Source organism: Canis lupus, chromosome 11, assembly GCF_048164855.1.
Source record: "Canis lupus baileyi chromosome 11, mCanLup2.hap1, whole genome shotgun sequence".
NCBI classification, from domain to species: domain Eukaryota; kingdom Metazoa; phylum Chordata; class Mammalia; order Carnivora; family Canidae; genus Canis; species Canis lupus.
In genome coordinates, this window is record NC_132848.1 from 3,846,556 (window position 1) to 3,867,649 (window position 21,094).

The 21,094-nt window shown below is 60.1% G+C and overlaps 1 protein-coding gene and 1 long non-coding RNA gene across 7 annotated transcripts; one reads left to right on the forward strand and one right to left on the reverse strand.

Annotated features, from left to right (window-relative positions):
* Positions 1-2,269: 2,269 nt before the first annotated feature.
* AGAP2 (ArfGAP with GTPase domain, ankyrin repeat and PH domain 2) lies at positions 2,270-18,969 on the reverse strand. 5 transcript variants are annotated; one of them, XM_072842980.1, is made up of 19 exons: positions 18,681-18,969; positions 12,108-12,166; positions 11,422-11,509; positions 11,158-11,243; positions 10,863-11,010; positions 9,705-9,839; positions 9,269-9,378; positions 8,569-8,727; positions 8,322-8,408; positions 8,134-8,238; positions 7,299-7,461; positions 7,008-7,127; positions 6,194-6,322; positions 5,216-5,275; positions 4,834-4,982; positions 4,639-4,729; positions 4,300-4,522; positions 3,946-4,201; positions 2,270-3,738 (listed from the first exon to the last, which is right to left on the reverse strand). In XM_072842980.1, exons 1-19 carry the CDS (start codon positions 18,838-18,840, stop codon positions 3,496-3,498), a joined length of 2,571 nt encoding a protein of 856 aa, XP_072699081.1. In that variant the 5' UTR covers positions 18,841-18,969; the 3' UTR covers positions 2,270-3,495. The 5 variants fall into 5 exon arrangements, with proteins under 5 accessions (XP_072699081.1, XP_072699080.1, XP_072699078.1 ...); XM_072842979.1 differs by lacking the exon at positions 18,681-18,969 and adding an exon at positions 14,198-15,136; XM_072842977.1 differs by lacking the exon at positions 18,681-18,969 and adding an exon at positions 13,841-15,136.
* On the forward strand, positions 14,747-20,580 carry LOC140642425 (uncharacterized). 2 transcript variants are annotated; one of them, XR_012038851.1, is made up of 4 exons: positions 14,747-14,960; positions 18,237-18,363; positions 18,688-18,993; positions 19,298-20,580. It is a non-coding gene; the product is annotated as an uncharacterized lncRNA (long non-coding RNA). The 2 variants fall into 2 exon arrangements; XR_012038850.1 differs by having other exon boundaries at positions 14,749-14,960; positions 19,888-20,580.
* The last annotated feature ends 514 nt before the right edge of the window (positions 20,581-21,094 follow it).

The following is a 21,094-nucleotide window of genomic DNA, read 5'->3' on the forward strand; positions in this document are numbered from 1 at the left end:
TGGAGCCCAGCTGCAGTGGGGAATGCTGGGTTCAAATCCTCCCTCCTCTATTTACTCAGTGGGGCCGTGAACAGTTAACTCTTCAAGTGCTGTTTCCTCACCGTAAGTTGTGGATAATCACACTGGCCTCCCACGGTGGTTGGGAGTATGGAATAAAACCTGCTGTGTGTATGTATCATGCTCTTGGCACAGCACCTGGCCTCGGAGAGCGTTCGAGACGTTCTAATGAACCAGCTCCTGAGTTCTGAAGAGACTAGATGGTACTTGGAGGCCAGAGTCTTAGATGGAATCTCAAAAGCTGATCTGAAGCTACAGTGGAATCTTTCAGAATGGGAGAGCTGGGAGAGGCTGGGGTGGGAAAGTTTGCCTTGATGGGGATAGACTCTTAAGATCAGAAAACTGAGTTCTGGAAACCTTGCTAGATTTAATCATCCTGTACTTTCAATAGTAAATTACTTTTTGCTTTCCTTTGGCGCGTTTGGTGGGAGTTTGGTGGAACCTCCCGTGGAGGAAGTCGGTCTGCCCCAGCTGTGCTAAGTCAAACAAAAGGAGGGGAGCAGGAGGTGTGGGACGTGGCAAGGTTGGCGGGGGTGGAGGGGAATCCAGGCGAGGACACCTATGAATTTGGATGTAAAATGGCAGCAGCTCCCCTCAGCCCCACAGGGAGTCTCCTAGAGTCCTATTCTGCACAACCTGGAGGGCTTGAAACTTTGTCATCCCATCCACTACATCCTTCACATTTCCCACAAGGCCAGAGAGGCAGCCCATGACAAAAAGCATCCAGTGGATTACTTAGTGTTGGGATTTGCTGCGGAGATTGCTGACCCCTTGACTACCTTTCATTGGCTGGAAATGAAATAATCTCGTGCTCTCCAGGGTCCCTGCTTCCTCCACAGACTCTCCAACACTCGAGCTTCTGAGGAAGAGTGTGACCACCAAGATGTAAAGTGGAGAATGGCTGGGTCCAGGGTCTCTGAGCTGAAAGCGGGAATGGCCAGGTGTTCCACTTGAGTCTTTTTTGCTATTTCCCATTTCTTTTCTTTCTTTCTTTCTTTCTTTTTGGGGGGGTGGAAAGACGAGGAAGAGGGAGAGAGAATCTTAAGTAGGTTCCACCCAGCAGAACCCAACTCGGGCCTTGATCTCAGAACCCTGAGATCAGGAACTGAGCTGAAATCAAAAGTCAGATGCTCAACCTGCTGAGCCACCCAGGTGCCCTCCCCCTTCCTTTTGATTTGCCTTGTATCCCTGAGTTCACCTCTTCCAATGTCAGGCTGCTGTGCTGGGTGGTCACCAGCCTAGGATCCTGGAAGGCCTCCATGTGAAAGGAACCTGGACCCACTGCTGCAACCACACCTTGTTAGCTTGATGGTGCACCTGCAGCTCTATGTCGTTGTGGGGCTGAGAGGCTCCGAGCCTCTACCAGAGGCTCTACCAGAAGACTCAAGGCTATTGACTGAATGACAACACGTTGGTGGCCGTGCCCAGCCTGCATTGGCTGCTGGCCAACACCACTCCACCCAGCCCCTCTATCAGGGCAAATGCTTTCCGCTGCTGCACATGAAAAACAGCAGGATTGGCTTCGTGCTGAAGCAGGAAGCACTGCAGCTGTCGGGGGCAGCACTGGCCTCAGTGGCCTAGGTGACAGGGAGGTGGGCAGATGTTTACATCAGCTGGGCATGGAGTTTGCGGACACTGAGGACTTTCGTGGCTGCGAGATTTCCCACCTCTTCTCTCCAGCCCCCTACTATAATGAGCTCTAACTTCTGGTACCAGGTTCCTAGGGCAGTCCCTCCATGGCCAGGGCTGGAGTCCTTACCGGGTCCCCTGAACAGATGTTGTTCAGATTACAAATAAACAGATGCCACCAGAGTAACCTGCCCAAGGCCACCTAGCCATGACGTGGAGGGCCCAGTTTCAAAATCAGATCTGACTCCAAAGTTCTGCTCTAAACCAAAGCTGCCCCTGCTTCTCACCTCTCTAAACAGCTCCCCACTACCCCATCCTCTCCTCTGAGTTCCACACCCCAGCTCCTTCCTAGAAAAGGGGTCATCTTGGGGATCCTGACTTCAGCTCCCTGGATACCCCCTGTTGCTCTGACCTGCCTGTTTCCTTTCACTGCAGGACGAAGTATCTGACCTACCACCTGGTTGCCCTGGCACCAGCCCAGCAGAGACACCCTCTGCTGGCCCTCTCCCCGCCGCACGTCCCCACCACGACCAAGTCCATTCCCTGACCCGCCTCTTCAAGAACAAACCAGCAGCTCACCCCCTAGACAAAATCACTTCCTCTTTAATTGCTGTTGAAGAAGATTCACACCATCTGCCTCAGAGGAGATGGGGGCATTTCCCTCTGCCCCGGTCCTTCTCCCCTCCCTAATTACCTGGTCCTTTGCAAAATATTTTAGTCGAAGAAAAAAAAAAAAAAAAAGACCGGAAACCACTGACACAGACGGTCCAAGGGCTGGATTGATTAAAGGAAGCAGGGCTGGGCCAGGTAAATCCACCCCACCACCCCCTTTTTCCGGGGAAGGGGAAGGAGGCCTGGAAACCCTCCCAGCCAGCTCCCATCCTCTTAGCCCTGGCTGGGAGGGATCACGGGGTTGAGGGACGGGTCTGGAGCTGCTCCAGGGGGAGGGTGGGGCTGGACAGGAAGAAGAGTGGGGGAGGGGTCCCACTGTAGGGGTGCCCCCTACCCCAGATCACCACGGGCGCTGCACAGTCACAGGTACGCAGTCACGGTCACAGACACTCACAACCCGAGAGCACCCCCACCCCACCCCACCCTCTGCCCACCCCCGGCTTCCCCTACCCTGAAACGCCCTCCCCAGCCCCTGCCCGCCCCCGCCCCCTCGTTGGGGAACAAAGCAATAAATTACAAGGTCTCTCCCCAGTCCCCTTAGCCCGCTCGGCTCCGTCTCTCCTCCCTCCCGAGCTGGTGGTGAGGAGGGGCCCAGGCTCTTGGCTCCCCCGGCCCTTCAGCTTCCATCCATGGGTGGGTGTGGGGGGACGTCCTGGTTTCCACTCCTCATGGTCCCTTTCACGGAAAGGGTTGGGGACCCCCCTACCCCCTTGGGCAGCAGGGGTCCTGCCCCTCGCTGCCCTTCCCCCTTCACTGGGCAGTGAGATCAGCTTGGAAGGGGTGGGGGCCCCGGTCTCGGCCCCGAGTCCCAGGGCTGGCTCCCGCACGCGCCAGCCCCCCTCGGCGGCCCCAGGAGCCAGCCTGGGTGTGCGCTCCCGCTGGGACTGCCGGTCCCCCCAGCCCACCCCAGGGGGCGCACCCCGCGGGGGGCCCAGAGCGGTCCGGGTGGGGCCGGTGGCCGGGCTGTGGGTCGCCGAGCCTCGCTGGGCGGGGGGCGACTCGTGTCCTCTGGGAGCGCGGGGGCCGCGCCTGGGGGGACAGGTGCGCCCGGGGCGGGTGCGGACGGGAGCGGCGCGTGTGTCCGGCGGTGCGCCCGGCCTGCTCGTGCCGGCCGCGGGAGGGGCGCTCCGCCCGGGGCTACACCAGCGCCACGGCGGCGTCGGCGCGGCCCATGCTGGCGGCGCTGCTCCGGCGGCGGGGGCTGGGCGTGGCGGCGGCGGCGGGGGCGGGGGCCGCGCCGGGGGTGGTGGCCGCGCTGCCGCCCTCGCCGGGACAGCCGTGCTGCAGGAGGATGTCGGCGCACAGCTGGCTGCCGGCCTGGCGCGCGTAGAAGAGCGCGGTGCGGCCCTGCGCGTCGCGGGCGGCCACGTCGGCGCCGTACTGCGGGGACGGGGACGGGGACGGGGACGGGGACGGGGACGGGGAGGCGCGTCACCAAGCGGCCCGCGGGGCCGACCCCCGCCCGGGGCCCCGGGGACGCGAGGGCTCCCGCCGGCCCCGCCCCCGCCCCCGCCCGGCCCCGCCCCCGACCCGGGCCACGCCCCCGACCCGGGCCACGCCACGCCCGGCCACGCCCCCTCCACGTACCCACAGCAGCAGCTGCGTGATGACCACGTGGGCGAGCTCGGCCGCCAGGTGCAGGGGGGAGCGAAGCTGCGGGTCCTCCACGCCGGAGTCGAGCGGCCCGTGCCGCGCGTGGGCCAGGAGCAGGAGGACGGCGGCCACGTCCTGGGCCTGCACGGCGGCCCACAGCCGGCGGCCCAGCGGCTCCTCGGGGGCGCCCAGCGGCGCCAGGAACAGCAGCTGCTCGTACTTGGCGCGGATCCACGACTCCCGCTCCTCCCTGCGACACGGCGGCTGCAGCGAGGCCTCTGGGACCCGCACCCAGGACCCCCGCCCCCCACTCGGGGAGGCCCCCAGCGCCCCTTGCCTCCCACGTACCGCGAAGAGTCCCGCGTGGGTTTGCTGCGGCCCCGCGTGTCGCTCTCCCACACGCGGTTGGCCACGTCGTTGCCGATGGCCGTCAGCACCAGGGTCAGCTCCCGGGGCCAGTCGTCCAGGTCCAGCGAGCGGACGCGGGACAGGTGCGTGCCCAGGTTCCGGTGGATGCCCGAGCACTCGATGCAGATGAGCGCGCCCAGGTTCAGGCTGGCCCACGTGGGGTCTGCGGAGGGAGCGCGGAGGTCGACCCCGGGCGGGGTACCCCGCACCCCCGCAACCCGCAGCCGCCAGCCCCCGAGTCCCCCACGCCCTGCCCCTCCGCTGCCCGCCTGCGCTCACTCGGGGCCCCGCAGTCCACGCAGATGGAGTTCCCCTTGGCGTTCCGGATCGCCTGGATGGCCACCGCCTCGCTTTGGCTGTCGGTGCGCAGCTGCGGAGAGGGTCGGGTTGGGGCTCGCACGGAGCTTCTGCAGGCGCTTCAGACACTCGCCTCTGCTCGCCCCCGTCCGCCCCCCCCCCCCCCCGCCCCATTACCTTGACTTTGCTGCTCTCACAGCATTGCAGACTGGCTAGGATCTGACTTTCGATGGCCTGGACCCAGGCATCCCGCTCCTCAAAACTGGCTGCCTCGAAGTGCCACGTCTGACCAGTGCTGGACACGATCAGGAATTCGAAGTTTTCCTCTGGGTGGGGGGATGGGATGGGGTCATGAGGGACGAGCTCAAACAGCGGTGGCGGCCTTCCCCAGACCCTTCCCCCCTGATGTCCATCCCAAGCCCCTGGGAGTGGGGCAGAGGGGTTGGGGAAGCAGAAGGTGGGGGAGAGCAGGAAGCCCGAGCACATGCAGGGGAAGGCAGGGGCACCCCCACCCCTCTGCACCCCAGCTGAGCGCCCCTCCCAGCTCCCCGCTTGTTACCTGCTTTATAAATATTTCTTAAACTACCAAAGGATTTTAGTTTCCACATTTTGCGCTTGGCTGGTTTCCCGAAGCGAAGGAGATAGAGATAGAATGGAGAGCAGAACAGAGAAAGAGACCAAGAAAGGAGAAAAAGAGAGGCAGATGGAGAGATGGAGAGAAGTAGTGACAGAGTGCCAGAGACAAAGCAGGACAGACAGATGGGGAGAGAAAGCAGAACTAAAGTCAGTGGCCCCGGAGCAGAGTAGAGCGGAAGCCAAGAGCCATGAGAGTGCAGATCTGGAACCTGGGTCTGAGCACCCAGCAGAGAGCAGGGCGTGGGGACCAGCTATCATGACCAGTGAGGAGCCAGGTCTCTGGGGAGGGAAGGGACGGTCAGGAACCCTAGTGAACACAGGGAAAGGGGACAGAAGCTGGGTCTCGGGCCTGGGACAAGGGGGTCATGGGGTTCCAGAGGAGTCTCGGGGGCCTGGGGAGGTCACTGGGGGCAGGACTGGGGATCACTGTGGTCAAGGGCGGTTGGGGGAGCTTGGTGATCATGAGAAGCTCTTGGGAAGAGGGGCTGGGTGGTCAGAGTCTGGGAGCTGAGGAGTCCATGGGGGACACTAAAGTCAGGTGTGAGTCACCAGGGGTCACGGTGGGGGGATGCTGGGTGCAGGCCTTGGATGACAAGTGGGGCTGGGGGCAGGAACAGAAACTAGAGGCTCACTAAGAGAGGAAGCAGGACTGCTGGGAGTCCTTGGGAACGGGAGTGGCAGGACTGGGAAGTACTGGGGGGAAAGGCATTGTCTGGGAACGGGAGGAAGGACGGGAGCTGCGGGGTCTTCGTCCACTTCTCACTAAGTTATGTGCAAAGTGAAAATGATAGTCAAGCACTCAGCTCAGGCACTTTGCCTCCTCCTGCAGGAGCTGGGCCAGGGATCTGGAGTTGGGGGTAAGGGTCCAGGGTGGGAGTGGAACTGCCCGCCGGGGCCTCACCTTCAGCCTGCCCAGCCGAGCCTTCAGTCTTGGACGGTGTCGTCAATTTTTTCCTCCTCTGCTTCTTCACCATGGGAGAAGGAGGGGGTTCCCGACTCAGGGGGCTCAGGTCTCCAGATGGGGTACAGTCTTAGGGAGGGGGACACAGCTGCCTCAGTTGCCCCTGCCACAGATTTCCTGATTTCTCCAGAGCCCTGTCTCCTCCCCTGAACTAGCTTTGGTCCCCGTCCTCTCCAGGAGGTCCCCCTTGATCATCCCTGGGGAGGTAGGCAGATGAGTGGTCTAGAGTCAGACCTGCACTCACATCCTGGCTCTGCCACTTACTGGCCTTGAGACCTTGAGCAAGTCACTTAATCTTCTGAGCCTCAGTTTCTTCATCCCTAGAATGGGGATAATAATCTTGACCTGACAAGGTTGCTGTAAGGACTGCCATTACAATTTACTATATATACCTCCAAACGCTCTAAATACTGACGGCTGACTAATACTGACCGTTTAAGCTTCAAAGCCACATCTGAGGTAGAACCTATTATCTCCATTTTACAGAGGAAGAAACCGAGGCACAGAGAGGTCAAGTGCCTTGCCCGGTGGCAAGCTAAGATTTAAGTTCAGGCAATTTAGCTGTAGAACCCACTCGTGTTAACCACTAGATAATCATAGCATGACTGAGCTTGGTGCCTGGCACCCAGCAGAGGCTCAGTGTGTCCACTCGTGCACTGATTCCAGTCTCCAAGCTCCCGCCCCAAGTTCATTGCCCACCCACATCCTGTTCACATCTGAAAGACAGTGGGGTGGAGGGTGGGACCTCACTGACCAGTGCTGAGGGCTCGGGCCAAATTCCGGTCTGGTTTCAGCAGGTGCTTGGACGTCTGGTCTGGTGGTGGCTGCAGGGAACTGGGGCTGGGGCTTGGGCTTGGGGTGGGAGTGGTGGCTTCTGTTGGGAGGGGAACAAGATAAAGCTTCAGTGAGCCCTTCTGTCTTTGGGACCCACTCCTTACGTAGTCCATCTTTATCACCCACCTTCCTGCTTATCCAGCCCACTCCCACTGCCCTACTACCCCTCCTCATCCCCAGTTCTGGCCCCTCAGTCATGAGCCCCACTCACCAGGACCTTCACCCATCTGCACGGTGCTCATGTCCTTGACCAACCCATTGATGCTGGCTGAGGGGCCAAACGCAGAGATGGCTCTTGGGGGCCTCTTGCCAGGGACTTTGACTGTTGTTCGTAGCAAGTCCATCTCCTTGCCATGGGTGCTGTGGATGTAATCCTGGAGGGGTACAGGGGTTGAGAACGTGGGAAGGCTGAGGTCCTTGGTGGTACTGGAAGCAGCCAATAGTATGGGCTAGAGAGGACCTGGAGAGGGGATCCTAGGGGCTGACTGTGTTGGAATGAGCTTCTAGGGCAGCTCGGGTGGCTAGCAGTTTAGCACCGCCTTCAGCTCAGGGCCTGATGCTGGAGACCCGGGATCAAGTCCCACGTTGGACTCCCTGGATGGAGCCTGCTTCTCCCTCTGCCTGTGTCTCTGCACCTCTCTCTCTCTCATAAATAAATAAATAAGTAAGTAAGTAAGTAAGTAAATAAATAAATAAATAAATAAATAAGTAAATAAATAAAATCTTAAAAAAAAAAATAAAGAATGAACTTCTAGGGGAAGGGTTTGGCCCAAAACTGTCTCCTCCAGGAGGATTCCCTGAATGGCAGACCAGGGGGAGGTCCTTCCTCCATGCTCTCCCATGAGACTGCAAGTTCCTGGGGACGTATCTTTACTCTCCCCTCTCCAGCATGGGTGTGTAGTGGGTGCCTAACACGTTTGCTGAACTTAGAAGAGGGGGTCTGGGGCTTCCCGGAAACCACATTAATATCCGTCAGAGGCACCGACTGGTAGAGGTGGAAGGGTGTCCAGGGCCAGCCGGGGCGGCCCAGCCAACCCGACACTCACATTAATGCTCGGGTGGTAGAGTAGGAAGCCGTTACTGGACAGGGTCACATACTTCTTCTTCCATTCTTTGTTCAAGGAGTTGCCACTTCGCTTCAGGAGGAAGCTCTGGGGTGTGGAAAGAGACACGGGAGAAAAGCCAGTCAAGGACCAGCTACCCCCACCCTGCCCCCAGCCCCTGGACCACCCACCTGTTTGATGGGGATGGCTCGCCCACTCCCCGTTGTCTCTCCCCGACTGTCCAAACTCCGCTTCTCCGAATCACTGCCCCGACGATTCTGGAATGGTTATTGGCACCAGTCAGAGAATGAGCAGAGGGATACGCTGATGGAAGGACAGGGAGGGCAACGAAAGTGGGCCCCACCGCGGGCTCGAGGGACCGGGAAGATGGGCAGGTAACAGAGAACCGGAGGATGGGGGAGCCATCCTGTCCAGTACCGCGAAAAGGCTGGTCCTACGCTTGGCTGCCCGGTGCAGGGACCCTGGGGTGCTCAATCCAGCCACCGCAGCCGCCTCGGCTCGGAGCTCCCGGTGACCGACGTTGGGTGAGGATGGGAGGGAAGAAGAGTAATCGCTGGTGTGGCCCCCATTGCTAGCCTGGGGATGGATGAAGGAGTCAGCAGGACAGTTGAGATACCCCCACCCAGCAAGCTATCGTCTGTATTGTCATTAATAATAAAACTCTTGTGGGCGCCTGGGTGGCTCAGCGGTTGAGCATCTGCCTTCGGCTCAGGGCGTGATCCCGGGGTCCTGGGATCGAGTCCCGCATTGGGCTCCCTGCATGGAGCCTGCTTCTCCCTCTGCCTCTCTCTCTGTGTCTCTCATGAATAAATAAAATCTTTTAAAAATATTAATAGTAAGACTCCTCACTGCCATAGTGCTTTATATTTCGCAAGTATTATCCCATACAATTTTCTTAAAACCTTGGGAGGTTTAAGTGACTTGCTCAAAGACATTCCAAACAGCATTTTGCACCTGGTTGATCTCTAGTCCAGAGCACCCTCTAAAAATGGTGTCACTGCCATTTCCATTCGCCCCCTACCCCCAACCTCCTTGGTACCCTGAACCTGTTCTTGGGTCACCAACCCCTCTGCTGCATCTTACCAGCCCCTCTGTGGACCCTGAAACCCCAACTCACCTGCCCAGCTACAGGAGTGGAAGCAGCCGAGTGGCTTGGGGAGCTGGGCAGGGACTTACAGGCAGCCAAAAGCTGTTGCTGTTTTCGTAAGGTCACCACCTTCTGGGCCACTGAAGGAAGGGGGAGAGGAAGGACACATGAACCGGGCAGATACCCGAGACCACCCTTTGTTGCCCAACTTTGAGAAATCCCCAGGAGATAACATGGGCCCCAACTCCCCTGTCACTGTGGCTTTCGTGCCACCTGTAGTCTTGGGAGCTCTTCCTGCCCCGGAAACACACCACGTGGTTATTAAGCAAACCTTCTCTGACCTCCCTGGCCCCTCCTCCCTCCCTTGCAGGCTAAGTTCCTGTCACTCAGAGAGGCCTGGATGCCCTAAGAGCACCCCAGGCCCCTAGCTCCTCTGCTTCCCACGTGTGCCGGGCCCCATACTCACCCTCCTGGAAGACGCGGTCCACGTTGAGCCCATAGGTTGCACATGTCTCGTAGTAGCTGCAGCGCTTCATGTCTGCACACAGAGCCCTGGCACGAGCATCGCCCACCACTCGAGGGGAGGAAGCACTAATCCTGTCTGAGGGGACAGGAGAGGATCGGGATTGGATGAGGGCGCCTCTTCCCCACTCTTGCTACTTTCTTTTCCCTTCGGCTCCAGTCCCAGGCTGGGCACACCAAGGACAGGCCGTGAGAGAAGCTGCCCTTCTCGGAATGCTGGGCCCAGCTCACTAGCCCAGGAGCGGGATGCGTAGGTTGGGTGAGCTCTGGGTGAGGCCTCCAAGAATATTCGAGAGGTGAGGACTTCTTGACGAGGTCTGAAATGCCTGAGACTCACAAGTGACAATCACCCTGCCCTGCAGACAATCACCCTGCCCTGCAAATACACTGAACGCTGAACTGAGTGGGAGTTCACCTCGCAAAAGGCTGAAGGGGGAACAGGTGGACCGTTCACTCTGCAGCAAGGAGCCAGGAGGCAAGTGGCGGCTGGAGGGAGGCTCCTGCAGGACAGGCATCCAGACAGAAGGTCGTGCCAGCTCAGTACTGGTGCGTCCTGGCAAAGCTCTTCCTGGCCCTGGTGGCATCTGAGAGCCTCTGAGTCACTTTGAGAACTCAAAAGTCTCTGCCCTCTGTATTTTCTCTATCACTTCGTTTGTGTTTTCTCTTCTGTAGATCCGTTCCTTTGAAAGGTGTCAGCCTGACCCAGCTGTAGCCTAGGGAGGATGGAAGGCTTTCTCTCCACACTAGAGCCTGAGATTTTCTGTGTTTGCCATGGTGGTGACAGGAAGTGGCAGTGAGAACACAAGGTAGGTGACATCTCGGAGGATTGGAGACTGCTATGACAGATGTCCCTTCCTTTCTAGAGGGTTCTCTTTTCTCTGCTCAGACCCTGGGAAGTTTTTTGTTTTGTGTGTGTGTGTGTGTGTGGTTTTTTTTTTTTTCTTAATAACTCCCTTATTTGGAGACGAGGCTCCTTCCAGAGGGTGACTGCAATCCAAGTGGCCGTGTCCACATTTACCAAGCTCTCGCCTATGTTGGCCAATGTCTCAGCAGCCATGTCAAGAACTCCCCTGAAGGCAGTGCTTCCCCAGGCCCACCTTACCTTGTGTCCCCACCAATGCCAGTGCCAGGCCTCCACGTCCTTCCCCCCGAAGGGAGGTGAGCTGCCCATGGAGATGGCTCACAGCCTGGAAACTGTTTTCATCCTCCAGGCTGAAGACCAAGATGACAGCATCTGCCCAGCCTGAGAACTTGCGGGGGGTGAGGGAAGCAAAAGGGAGGGTCAGACAAGTCCACTCCTCTGGACACTATGCCCACTGAGGTCGGAAACTAGAGCTTCCTCCCATGGCTAGTGCTGACCCCAACCAGCCCATCTACCCCAACACCTCACCCCTCACCTTGGCATCAGGTGCCCCAGCTTCTTCTCGGATCAAGACTAGATGAGTCTGTCCATCCACCAGCATCTCTTTCTTGTGCTGCTCACCTGTTGGGAAGGGGTGGAAGTGGTAGTAGGTCAGAGGTCACAGATCTCCAAGTTTCCCCACTGCTCCCTGTACTTCAGCGATCGGATCGATGGATTGTGGCTTCATCCTTTCCTCTGGTCTCCATAGCGGCCTACTCATTGATCCCAGCTTCCTAAACTCTGGCTCCTGAGGACTCACTTTCTGTCTTCTCCAGCACTTGGTAGGAACCGGTCAAGAATCGGTGGATGAGCGATGACTTCCCACTCCTGGCGTCGCCCAGCACACCCTGAAAACAAGGTTGTGGAGCAGAGATTGTGAGACTCAAGAGGAGGCCAAATACTTGGGTCTGAACACTCAAGAGAACTCAGAGAGACTGGCAGTGCTTAATCATTCAAGCAGGGGCCTGCAGGGACTGGATGATGGTTGGTCAGGAGAGAGCATTCCAAAAAAAAAAAAAAAGTAAAAAAAAAAAAGAGAGCATTCTGGAAGATCAGGGGAGTGTGGCAATGATCCCAAGCTCAAAGTGGACCACAGGCTGAAGATTCCCAGCAGCCCAGTACCGTGTGGAGGGAAGGGGGAAGTCATGCCACAGCCCTAGGCACTGGTTAGAAAGTGTTAGCAATAGAACATGAGGGGCTAAGAGGGAGATGCCAGGAAGGAGGAGAAGCCTGGACCAGGCCCACGGACAAACAAGACAAAAGAGGCTAAAGAAGAAAAAGTTGCAGGATATACCGAGCCCCAGGACGGTGCTATGAAGGTAGGATCTCAGGAGTACTGGAAAACTCTCCCTCACTCCCAGCGAGAGAGGGAAGGGAAGAGGGGGAGGGGAGAGCTGAGCGGCTGGGAGGTGAGCGTCCCCACACACCAGCGGATGGGTGACCTACCAGGCGCAGTTCAGGAATGGAGCGGCTCAGAGTCCACTCCTGGCTATTGACCACCGCCTCTGTAATAGGAAAGGAGCCATAAGAGAGAGCGCTCCAGGCCCGGGAGCACCCCACCCCTCAGCCACCCTGCTCCTTTGGCGGCTCCCCTTTCCCCCCAGGACTCCGCCTGGGCTGGAGGACTGCGGGGAAAGGCCAGGTTCCAGAGTGGTCCCCAGGCCTCCCATCCCAGCCGCTCTCCCCGCAGCTGTTGCTGCCGCTCAGTGGTTGCTTAGCAACGGAGCCAGCTAGACAAAAATACTTCGGTTGGCATCTCCCTAAAAGCACATCCCCAAACGTAAGTGCGCCCCAGACCGGGGACCGGGGACCGGGGTCTGACGGCGGCGGGTCGCTCCCTCTGGGAGGACCGGAGAGGGTCTCCTGGGAAGGATCCCACCCGCCAGACTCGGATTCCAGGGCAGACCCCGGGAGGAGGGGCTGGGACGGGAGGGCGCGGGCCTTCCTCAGTCTCCATTTCACAAGAGAGAAACTGAGGCGAGGGCTATCCCCTCCCCTCCTCAAGGTCACCAGCGGTGGCCCTGCCGCCTCCCGCGGCCCCAGCAAGGGAGCTGGGACCTTCCCCGGCCGCGTCTCCCGTCCCTTCCCCCACTGCCCCCACGAGACCCCAAGCGCGGGCGAGGGCCCGGCTGGCCGCGAAGCCGCGGGCCTGGGCGGGGGCGGGATGCTCCTTCCGCCGGGCGGCCCCCGCGCCCGACACCGGCCGGACGTTCCCGGGGCGCCGCAGCTGCGGCGGGAACTCTGGGATCCGGAGCCATCTGCTCCCACCCGCTCCGGAGCCAAACCCCGGGGCCGCCCCCGCTCCCGAACCGCCTCCCCTCCCGGGAGTGCGAGCCGCACCAAGAGTCCCTGCAGGCTCTTTCTGCCAGAAAGAAAAAAAAAAAAAAAAGACACCCCCACCCCCCGCCCCGGGGAAAAAAACCAGTACCTTCTGGTACCCCCTCCCAAGTCTCCGGGGGTAAGAATTGCCTTTGCAGCAGTTCGTCCCCCTGAGTCACTCGTGGGCCGCCCCCCGGGGTTTCAGCGCCGCGTGGGGCCGGGGGCAGGGGGGGTGAGGCTCCCAGCCGCCCCCTCTCACTTCACAGCCAAGTATTCATCACGTTCCAGCCCCCACGCTCCCGGCCTGCCCAAGCCACCTTCACTGCACGGAAAGAAACGAGAGTCCCTCCCTGCTGCCTCACCAGCCCGCCTGGGCCCAGGGAAGACCCATCCCTGGCGAGGAGCTGCCTGCAAGGTCACTCTCACGCCACCTGCCCCAAGTGCTCAGGAGAAACTGAGGCTCCCTCATCGCCTCCACCTTCAGTATTCCTTCAGGCAAGGCAAAGCTCTGTTCCCAGGCCCCCGGAGTCCAACCGAGGCTGGGAGTGGGGTCTGGGGCTCCTCCACGAGACATTTCCTACAGTCACTCTGACCAAGGGCATTATCTTCCCAGAAAGCTCTGAGGCTTTCTGGGTCCCTCTGAAATCGAGTCACCTCTCCTGTCGCCAATGTAGCTACCCACCCCCGCTCGGGACCTCTTAGTCTTTGCCCCAGGCCTTGGCGGAGGAGTGAATTCGGTTCATCCACCCCCACCGGCGGCGAGAGGCTTCCCTAGTTCAGTCCTGCACACCTCTCCTCCACCCCAAGCTGAGCATTCCACTGCCCTCCCCTCCCTGTTCTCAGGCCCTGGTCCTACTCACTAGGGGAGGCGCGGAGCTCTGCGCCCAGCAGCTCCCTGGACCCGCTGCCAGAAGACAGGCCCGGGGGTCCGGGAGGGGGCCCCGAGCCAGGAGGCCCCCCTGTGCTCTTGGTGAAGATGCCGCTGATAAACTTGAGCATCTTGCGATCTCGAGTGGATGCTCGGCCCCCCTCCCGGCCCCGTTTCAGCCCTGGAGCTGGAGGCTCCAGAGTGATTGGAGGTGCAGGCCCAGTGGGCTGCGCGGAGGCGGCGGTGGCAGTGGCGGCTGGAGCCGGGGTTGCCGGGAGGGTTAGCGGAGGAGGAGAGCCAGCAGGCGGTCCCGGGTGCAAGTCACTGTTGTCCAAGGTCTTACTCTTGCCTTTCCGAGGGGACAGCTTCCCTCGGGCTCCCGACCCAGCGCCGACCCCACCAGAGGTCGTGGCTGCGACTCCTCCTCCCGCGGCGGCGGCGGCGGCGGCGGCGGCGGGAGCTGCAGTCCCCGCGCTGCTCTTTGACCCCTTGACCCTGGGCTTGCCTTCGCTTTCGGGCCATGACAGGCGGCTCCCCGCGCCCTTGGCCCCGCCGGCTTTGGCGCCACTCGTGGTCACGGTCTTGCAAGGCTTGGGAGCCGGCGGGGGCGGCGCCACCTTGAGCCTCCGACTGCCGGTGCCGGGGTGCGGGGAGGACGAGCCGGGGACGCCGCCGCCCGCCCGGCCTTCGGGCTCCGGGCCCCCCCAGCTCGGGCTGCTGAGCAAGGGGCGCCGCGGCGTGGGGGCGCCCCCGGGCTTGGGCTCCGGGCTCAGCGCCCCGGACAGCGGGGGCCCCGGCGGGGCGGCCCAGAGGGACAGGCGGCGGCCGGGGGCGGGGGACACGGGGCGGGCCGGGCTGGCCGGGGCCGGGGCCGGGGCCGGGGCGGGGGGCTCTGCGCCCCCGGCGCCCGCGCTGCTCGTGCTGATCCACAGCGCATCCTGCCGGTGGAAGAGACGCTCGTGCCGCTTCTTGCCCGGCTCCTCCGCGCCCCGGGGGCTGCCCGGGTCCCCGGTGTCGGCACCTCGGGCCCCGGGGGCGCCGGCGGCGGCCGCGGACGGAGACGGCGGCGGCGGCGGCACCGACTCGAGCTTGACCAGGGTCAGCGAGATGAGGTAGGTCGTTGTCCGGCGCTGAAGCGCGCCCGCGCCCCGGCTCATGGGGCCCCGCGACCCCCGAGCTGGGGAGGGGAGGGGACTCCCCCGGACTGCCTCAGGGGGGCCCGGCCATGGGGCCGCCCTGCCCGCTGCCCCCAGCCCCCGGCCCCCGCTGAGCCCCCGGCCCGGCTCCGCTGTCGCCGCCGCCGCCGCCGCCTCCGCCTGCGCCCCCCTCCCATCACACGGGGCGCCCCCTCCCCATGCTCCCCGCCCTGCGCCCCCACCCCGCGGAGCCCCGGGACCTTGGTGCTGCTCCGGAGGCGCGCCGGACCCTGCGCCCCGGCCTGGGTGGGGGCGCCGAGCTGGGCGGAGGAGGGCGGGGAGGACGGTCGTGGGGGCAAACGGGGGAGAGGGAGGGAAGCGGGCAGGGAAGAGGGACCCGAGGAGGCTGGGGGAGAGGACGAGCCGGTGCGGGGGAGGCAGGGGCGGGGAAGGGGCTCGGGGGCCGCGGGCCGGGGGTCCTCGGGAGGCGGGGAGCTCCTGGGCTGCTCGTGCGGGGGATTCGCAGGGGCGCGGGGAGGATGCTGGGGATGGAGATGCGGGCGCCGGCGGGGGAGGAAGGAGGGAAGCCTCGGGGGTGGGAACCCGCGGGTCTGGGGTCTGGGAAGGAAGGGGCGTGAGATCCGGGCGACGGGTCCGGGGGGCTCGCCGGGGCTCGGCTCGGTCCGGATGCGCGCTGTGTCCGGGCGCTCCCCTCACATTGAGGAGGAGGCGGCCCCCCGCCCCCCCCCAGGCTCCCCCCCACCTTCTCTCCACCGGCTCGGCTGTCGGAGAAGGCGGTGCAAAATCCAGGACTGGATTTCCCTCCCAAATCCCGGGCTGGATTTCCGAGAACCCGGACTCCCCTACTCCGACAGTCCAGCCCCCTCCCCTAGCACCCCGCGGTTAGGGAGCGCGACTGCCGGGTGTGGCCTGTAGGGACGGGGTATAAAGCAGTAGGCGGGTGGGCAGTTCGCAGGAGGAACGGGGCGAATTCAGGGGGTCACTGCGGGTTCTGGGGAAGTTGAAATGGGGAAACGGGGAGTCCTGAAATCCCTTCCCCAGGACCCCTTGTCTTCCCCAGGTAATTGGGCGCATTCTTTTTCCCATCACCCGGCCGCCCTGCCCACCCCACCCCACCCCACCCCAGCCCACGCCCACACGCAGTATATTGCGGGGGCCACGACTTGAGCCCAACTGTCCCAAAGTGAACTTGCAAAAGTGTTCCCTGGGGATGGGGACAAGCACGGAACTTAGCAGAGTAGGAACGAGGGGGGTGCCTTAGGAGGGGAGAGGGCTCCTGCAGCCCAGGCCAAGAAGTGAGTGAAAGGCTCCAGCTTGAGGTGGAAGGAGAAGGAGTGTGTCTACAGGCTGACACCCCCCATACCAAAATGCATCCAGTCTCCATAGCAACCGTAGCTCCAAGAGTGCCTCAGAATCAGCGGGGATAAGCGGAGAGGAGAATCGCTGAGTGGGGTGGGTGGGGGGGACCTCCCGGGGGATTAAGGGTGGACGGAGACACATCCTCAAATCTGGTGACCCACGTGGGGGGTATTTAGTACCCCTGAATATGAGGAGCCCTTCAGTTGAGGCAGGTGCCAGCCTCTTTCGGGTTCCCATTCAGTCTCCTGAGGTTTTCAGGGTGGAGCCTTTTTAGAAGGTTAAAGAGGAGATAGAATGGAGAACGTCTGTCTGCTCCCAGTCCACCACCCTTCTAGGGACCCTGGAGTTCAAGACTCACTGTCCTCTACCCTGAGGAGAAGCTTGAAGGGGTTGGGCCAATCGAGAACAGAGGCTGAGACCCAGCAGCGATGGGCCAGAGTGGTGGGAGGCCTTCATGCAGGCTTGGAGACCCCTCCCCGGACCCAGGGAGTCTCAGCATTCCCCTAATTTGGCGTCCCACCCTCCTGACGCAGCTGAGACTATAATAAGTGCTGTCGTGGGCGGCTCTCGGAGGCAGAGGCAGGAGCTGGGAGCGTGCTTGGCCTGGTAGGGGGTGAGGTGGGGGGGGTGCCAGGATGCTGGATGCCCTTTGTTTTCCTGAGACCCCTATACCCTGAAACTCTGCTAGGGTCCTGTCCTGAGGTCAGCACTCCCCTCTCCACCCCACCCCAGGACGACACCTTTCCAGGGACAGGAGACCCTTCAGGAGCCTTCTCTGAATTTTCGGAAAACAGAGGGTGTAGGTTGATTTGCTGCTTCTGCCTTAATTTTTCTTCCTTCCTTTGGTGGCCTCAGTTTTCCTTTATGTTCAGTGGGAACGGAATCCTGACTCTTAGAGAAGAGTGCAACAAATCACTTATGAACAGTGGAGTCTTCGGAGATTTCAGCCTCCAGCCCTCCTCAGTCCCTCCTTCTCCAGAGCTAAGCAGAGCGATTCCACCTGCACTAAACCTTCTTCCTCCTCCTTTTTTTTCCCACAGGGGTGGGGCTTGGAGTTCCTCCCTAAGAGGCCCCATGGGCCACTCCCCCTAGGTCTGCTTTTCCACCCACCGAGGCTGTAGGAAAGGTGTCAGCCATTGTTCTTGGCAAAGGGTGGAGACCGGAGGCAAGAGGGCCACTAGCCTCAGAAAGGCAATGCTAAGGGGATCAGACTGTCCCCTTAGGAACCGGAGCCAAATTTTCCTTCCCCGGTTATGGTGTGGTGGCCTCCACCATCAACAAGGTCCGGCAGGAGTATCCCCCAATAGGAAGAATGGTCTCTTGAACCCCCACCCGGCCCCAGGGAGACAGCTAAGACTGGAGCGGCTGGGAGACCAGGATATGATGAAAGATGCACTTCTCCCAGACACCTTTCACGAACCACGTAGCTGGCTTTTGTCAGTTCTTTGCCACCCCAGAGGTCAATGAGAGGACAGTAGGCCGGAGACGGCTTTCAGCTCCACCAGCTCCTTAGTGGTGGGGCCCTGTGGATAGAGAGAAGCTGTTCCTGCCAGGGCCCCACCACAGGACTGAAGGCTGGGTGGGCAGGAGGATGTGGCGGATGGTGTTGCCATGGCAGCACTTCCTCCCTGTGTTGTCATCACTTGCTCTAATGGCACTAAGGAGGTAGAGCGGAAGGTGTGTTGGGGCGGGGGGGGGGGGGGGGGGGGCGGGAGGACAGAAATGGGAGCGTGGGGAAGAGAGGGGACCAAAAGAGTCCTGGGGACTTCTTTACACTTTGGCTATGCAAAGCATGCAGTCTGAGCAGTGGTGTGTGCCTGGGAGCCTGAGATTCTCTGCATGGTGTGTTCCAATGTGTGTTTCTCTCTACAGCTGGAGAACAAGAGGTCACTGATCCTTTGCGGGTCCTGGGAATGAAGACATTATCCAGTCCCAGAACCTCCTGCCCCACACTGCTTCCTGCCCTGGACTCCCCAGGCAGGGTCCGAGTCTACCATAGGTCTGTCACGGCTTCTCTTCCCCATGCTCACCCACTTCTCCATTGCCAAGGTCAGCTCAGCAGGGAATTGTATTTTGCTCCCCTGGGAGCAGGACCAGAGTTGGGGAAAAGGGAAGAACACCACCTCCTGTATTTTTTCCATCCTGTCCAAATGTATTCTTCCCCCGAGTCCCAGCTCCATCTAGAGAACTAGGAAGTGGCTGATTGGGAAGTGATGTATGACACAGCAAGCCCTTCTATGCTACACACCATCCCCCGCCCCCCCTCGCCCCTGGGGTCCCTGATACACCGAAGTTGGGAGCTAACCCTTCTCTTACCATGCAGTCTGTCCAGTGAGGCCTGGATGCTGTTCCGAAGTTCAGGGTCACCCACCCTCTCTGCCAGCTTCCTGAGGCGGCAAAGAGACTGCTTGGCCACCTCGTGTCGTCTGACTTCTGCTCTCACAGCAGCTCCAGCCAACTGCCTCTGGGCATGCATGTTGCCCCGACCTGTCTTGCCGGGCTAACAGCAACCTCTGGCCCTGAAGCCCATGGCCCCGTAGTCCCTCAACACCAGAAGGCCCCTTCTTCTGTGCCCCAGAACTCCCTGCTCCTGCCCGCCCTTCCGTCTGTCGGCCTCACTTCCTGACTGGTGAGTTTCAAACCCACAGCCTGGGACAGCACTACCTCCTGCACCTCCCACCCCCTCTAGCGTTGGCCCATCAGCTCTGCCAGCCAGCCCCTGCTAGAAGTCCTCAGCCAGGTGCATGGAGAGGCCTTAACAAGCATCCTAGGGCCTCCTGTGGGAGGTGGCTAATTAAGATGGGTGTTGGTGCTGGGGAAATGTGTCATGCCAGGCCCCAGATGCAATCCCCAACTCTTGCTGACCTACAGATTTATGTTCAGTGTCAAACTCTGACAGGAATGTATACACGTTTGGTCTCTCACCCTTCTAGCCCCGCATTCCAGCTCGCAAGTGTTCTCACCACCCACTCTACACATCCAAAGAGCTCGTTCGCGTACCTACATCTTGCTCCATAACCCTCCCACAGGCCGCCAGCCCCCTGTAACCACCTCCTGCTTAAAAAGGCCAAGTAGTTATACAGAGAACAGGTTATGGAGGAAGACAGTAACTATAACCAGACACCACCACCAGGCTTTCTCAATTACTTTCATAATAATTGTCTATAACACTTAATAGTTTATGACACTCTTTCAAATATACACGGTCTTTATGACAGGCCCGAGGGGTGCAGGAAAGGGAGCCAAAGCTCAGAGGCCAGGAAGAGGTGAAACAAATCTATGCGTCTAGGTCTTTTTTTTTTTTTTATTAGATTTTATTTTTAAGTAATCTCTATATTCAGCGTGGAGCCTTAAGTCACCACCCCGAGATCAAGCGTTGCATGCTCCACTGAGCCAGTCACGCGCCCCTGTGAGTCTAGGTCTTCTGATTCCAACTGATACCCTTTTCACTCTACCACCCAGTGGAGATGCCTGCCAGCCAGTTCGCCTTATCCCTAATACCCTTGTCTTGCCCTTGATGTAGGACCCGGGAGAGAAGAGGGTGTATGAGGAATTGACGAACAGAATGAAGATGCAGGGGGTACATAGCTGCGGAGTGGGTGATCTGACCTAATCACTCTGTTTCAGGACTCAAACCTTTCTGGCGCTGCCAAATGTCCCTTCTGCATATGTTATTAATTACGAAGAATATTATTTTATGAAGGATAAGAGAATTATAACTATGCGACCATGTGTATAGTTCCCGGTCCCCAAGGGAATTGGGGGCTGGGATCACCCGTTGGAACTTGTAAAATAGCCTGACTAAAATAGGGAACACTGAGTGTTTACTATGTGCCGGTACGGTCCTAAGCACTCTGCATATATCAACTCATTCAATTCTCACAAGAGCCGGAGAGGCGGCTGTACTGTTCTTTAGCTCTATTTACAGATGAGGAAACAGGCACCGGAGCTTAGGTAGCAGGCCAAGGGTCACAAGGCCAGAAAGTGGCGAAGCTGTAACCCAGGCGGGCTGGCTGGCGAAGACTTGCAGGGCTTTGCCGTCATGGAATCGCAGTACACACAAGCTGAAGTCCTCCTCTGGGGTCGAAGGGAGGTTCCCACTGAAACGGTTTCTCTTGGGGGAAGGAGGAATTAGGCCTTTCCCCATCTCCATGGAAAGCATTTATCCAATAATAAGCATATTGCTCAGCCCTTGTGCCCTTCCACAGAGTGAAAATGCAGAGACGACTCCTTCCCCTCGTATTTATTCATATTCCAGACCCCTTCCTTTGACTTTTTTTTTTTTTTTTGCAAGCCCCGGACCAGGTGCCTGCTCTGAAGATACGGAGCACACTCCTGCCTGCACTTGTGGCTTTGTCACATTCAGGAAAGCCCTGGCTCGAGGCAGCTGTTTTTCACACCGAATTTCACTAGCACACTCACACCCAGCGGGGGGGGGGGGGGGGGGGGGGGATACGGGAGAGAACATGTGCACTAGGGAACACACCTGCAATGTGTGGCGATTTGCTGGATGTTGCTGTGCCCAACCCAGGGCCTCGGTGGCCCGGCTAAACAGCTCGCTGTCTGTTCCTCTGGGTGCTCCCGAGTGTGATGCGATGACGACCAACGATGGCGTCACCGTGAGGTCACCGCGGGGCAGGGGCGGGGCGCGGGGAGCCTGCCGCGGCCCTCGCAGCCGCCCCTTCTCCCGCCTCCACGGGTTCTCTCCCGCGCCTCCTCCCCCGGCGGCC

What these genes read in the sequence shown, in the direction of transcription:
- AGAP2 (XM_072842977.1), bottom strand. Translation starts at nt 15,005, where the DNA reads ATGAGCCGGGGCGCGGGCGCGCTTCAGCGCCGGACAACGACCTACCTC. An exon ending in AGAGCTCCGCGCCTCCCCTA is followed by an intron (nt 12,167 to 13,840) that starts GTGAGTAGGACC and finishes TTCCTATTACAG; the next exon opens with AGGCGGTGGTCAATAGCCAG. An exon ending in CTCGGCTGGGCAGGCTGAAG is followed by an intron (nt 5,276 to 6,193) that starts GTGAGGCCCCGG and finishes TCGGGAAACCAG; the next exon opens with CCAAGCGCAAAATGTGGAAA.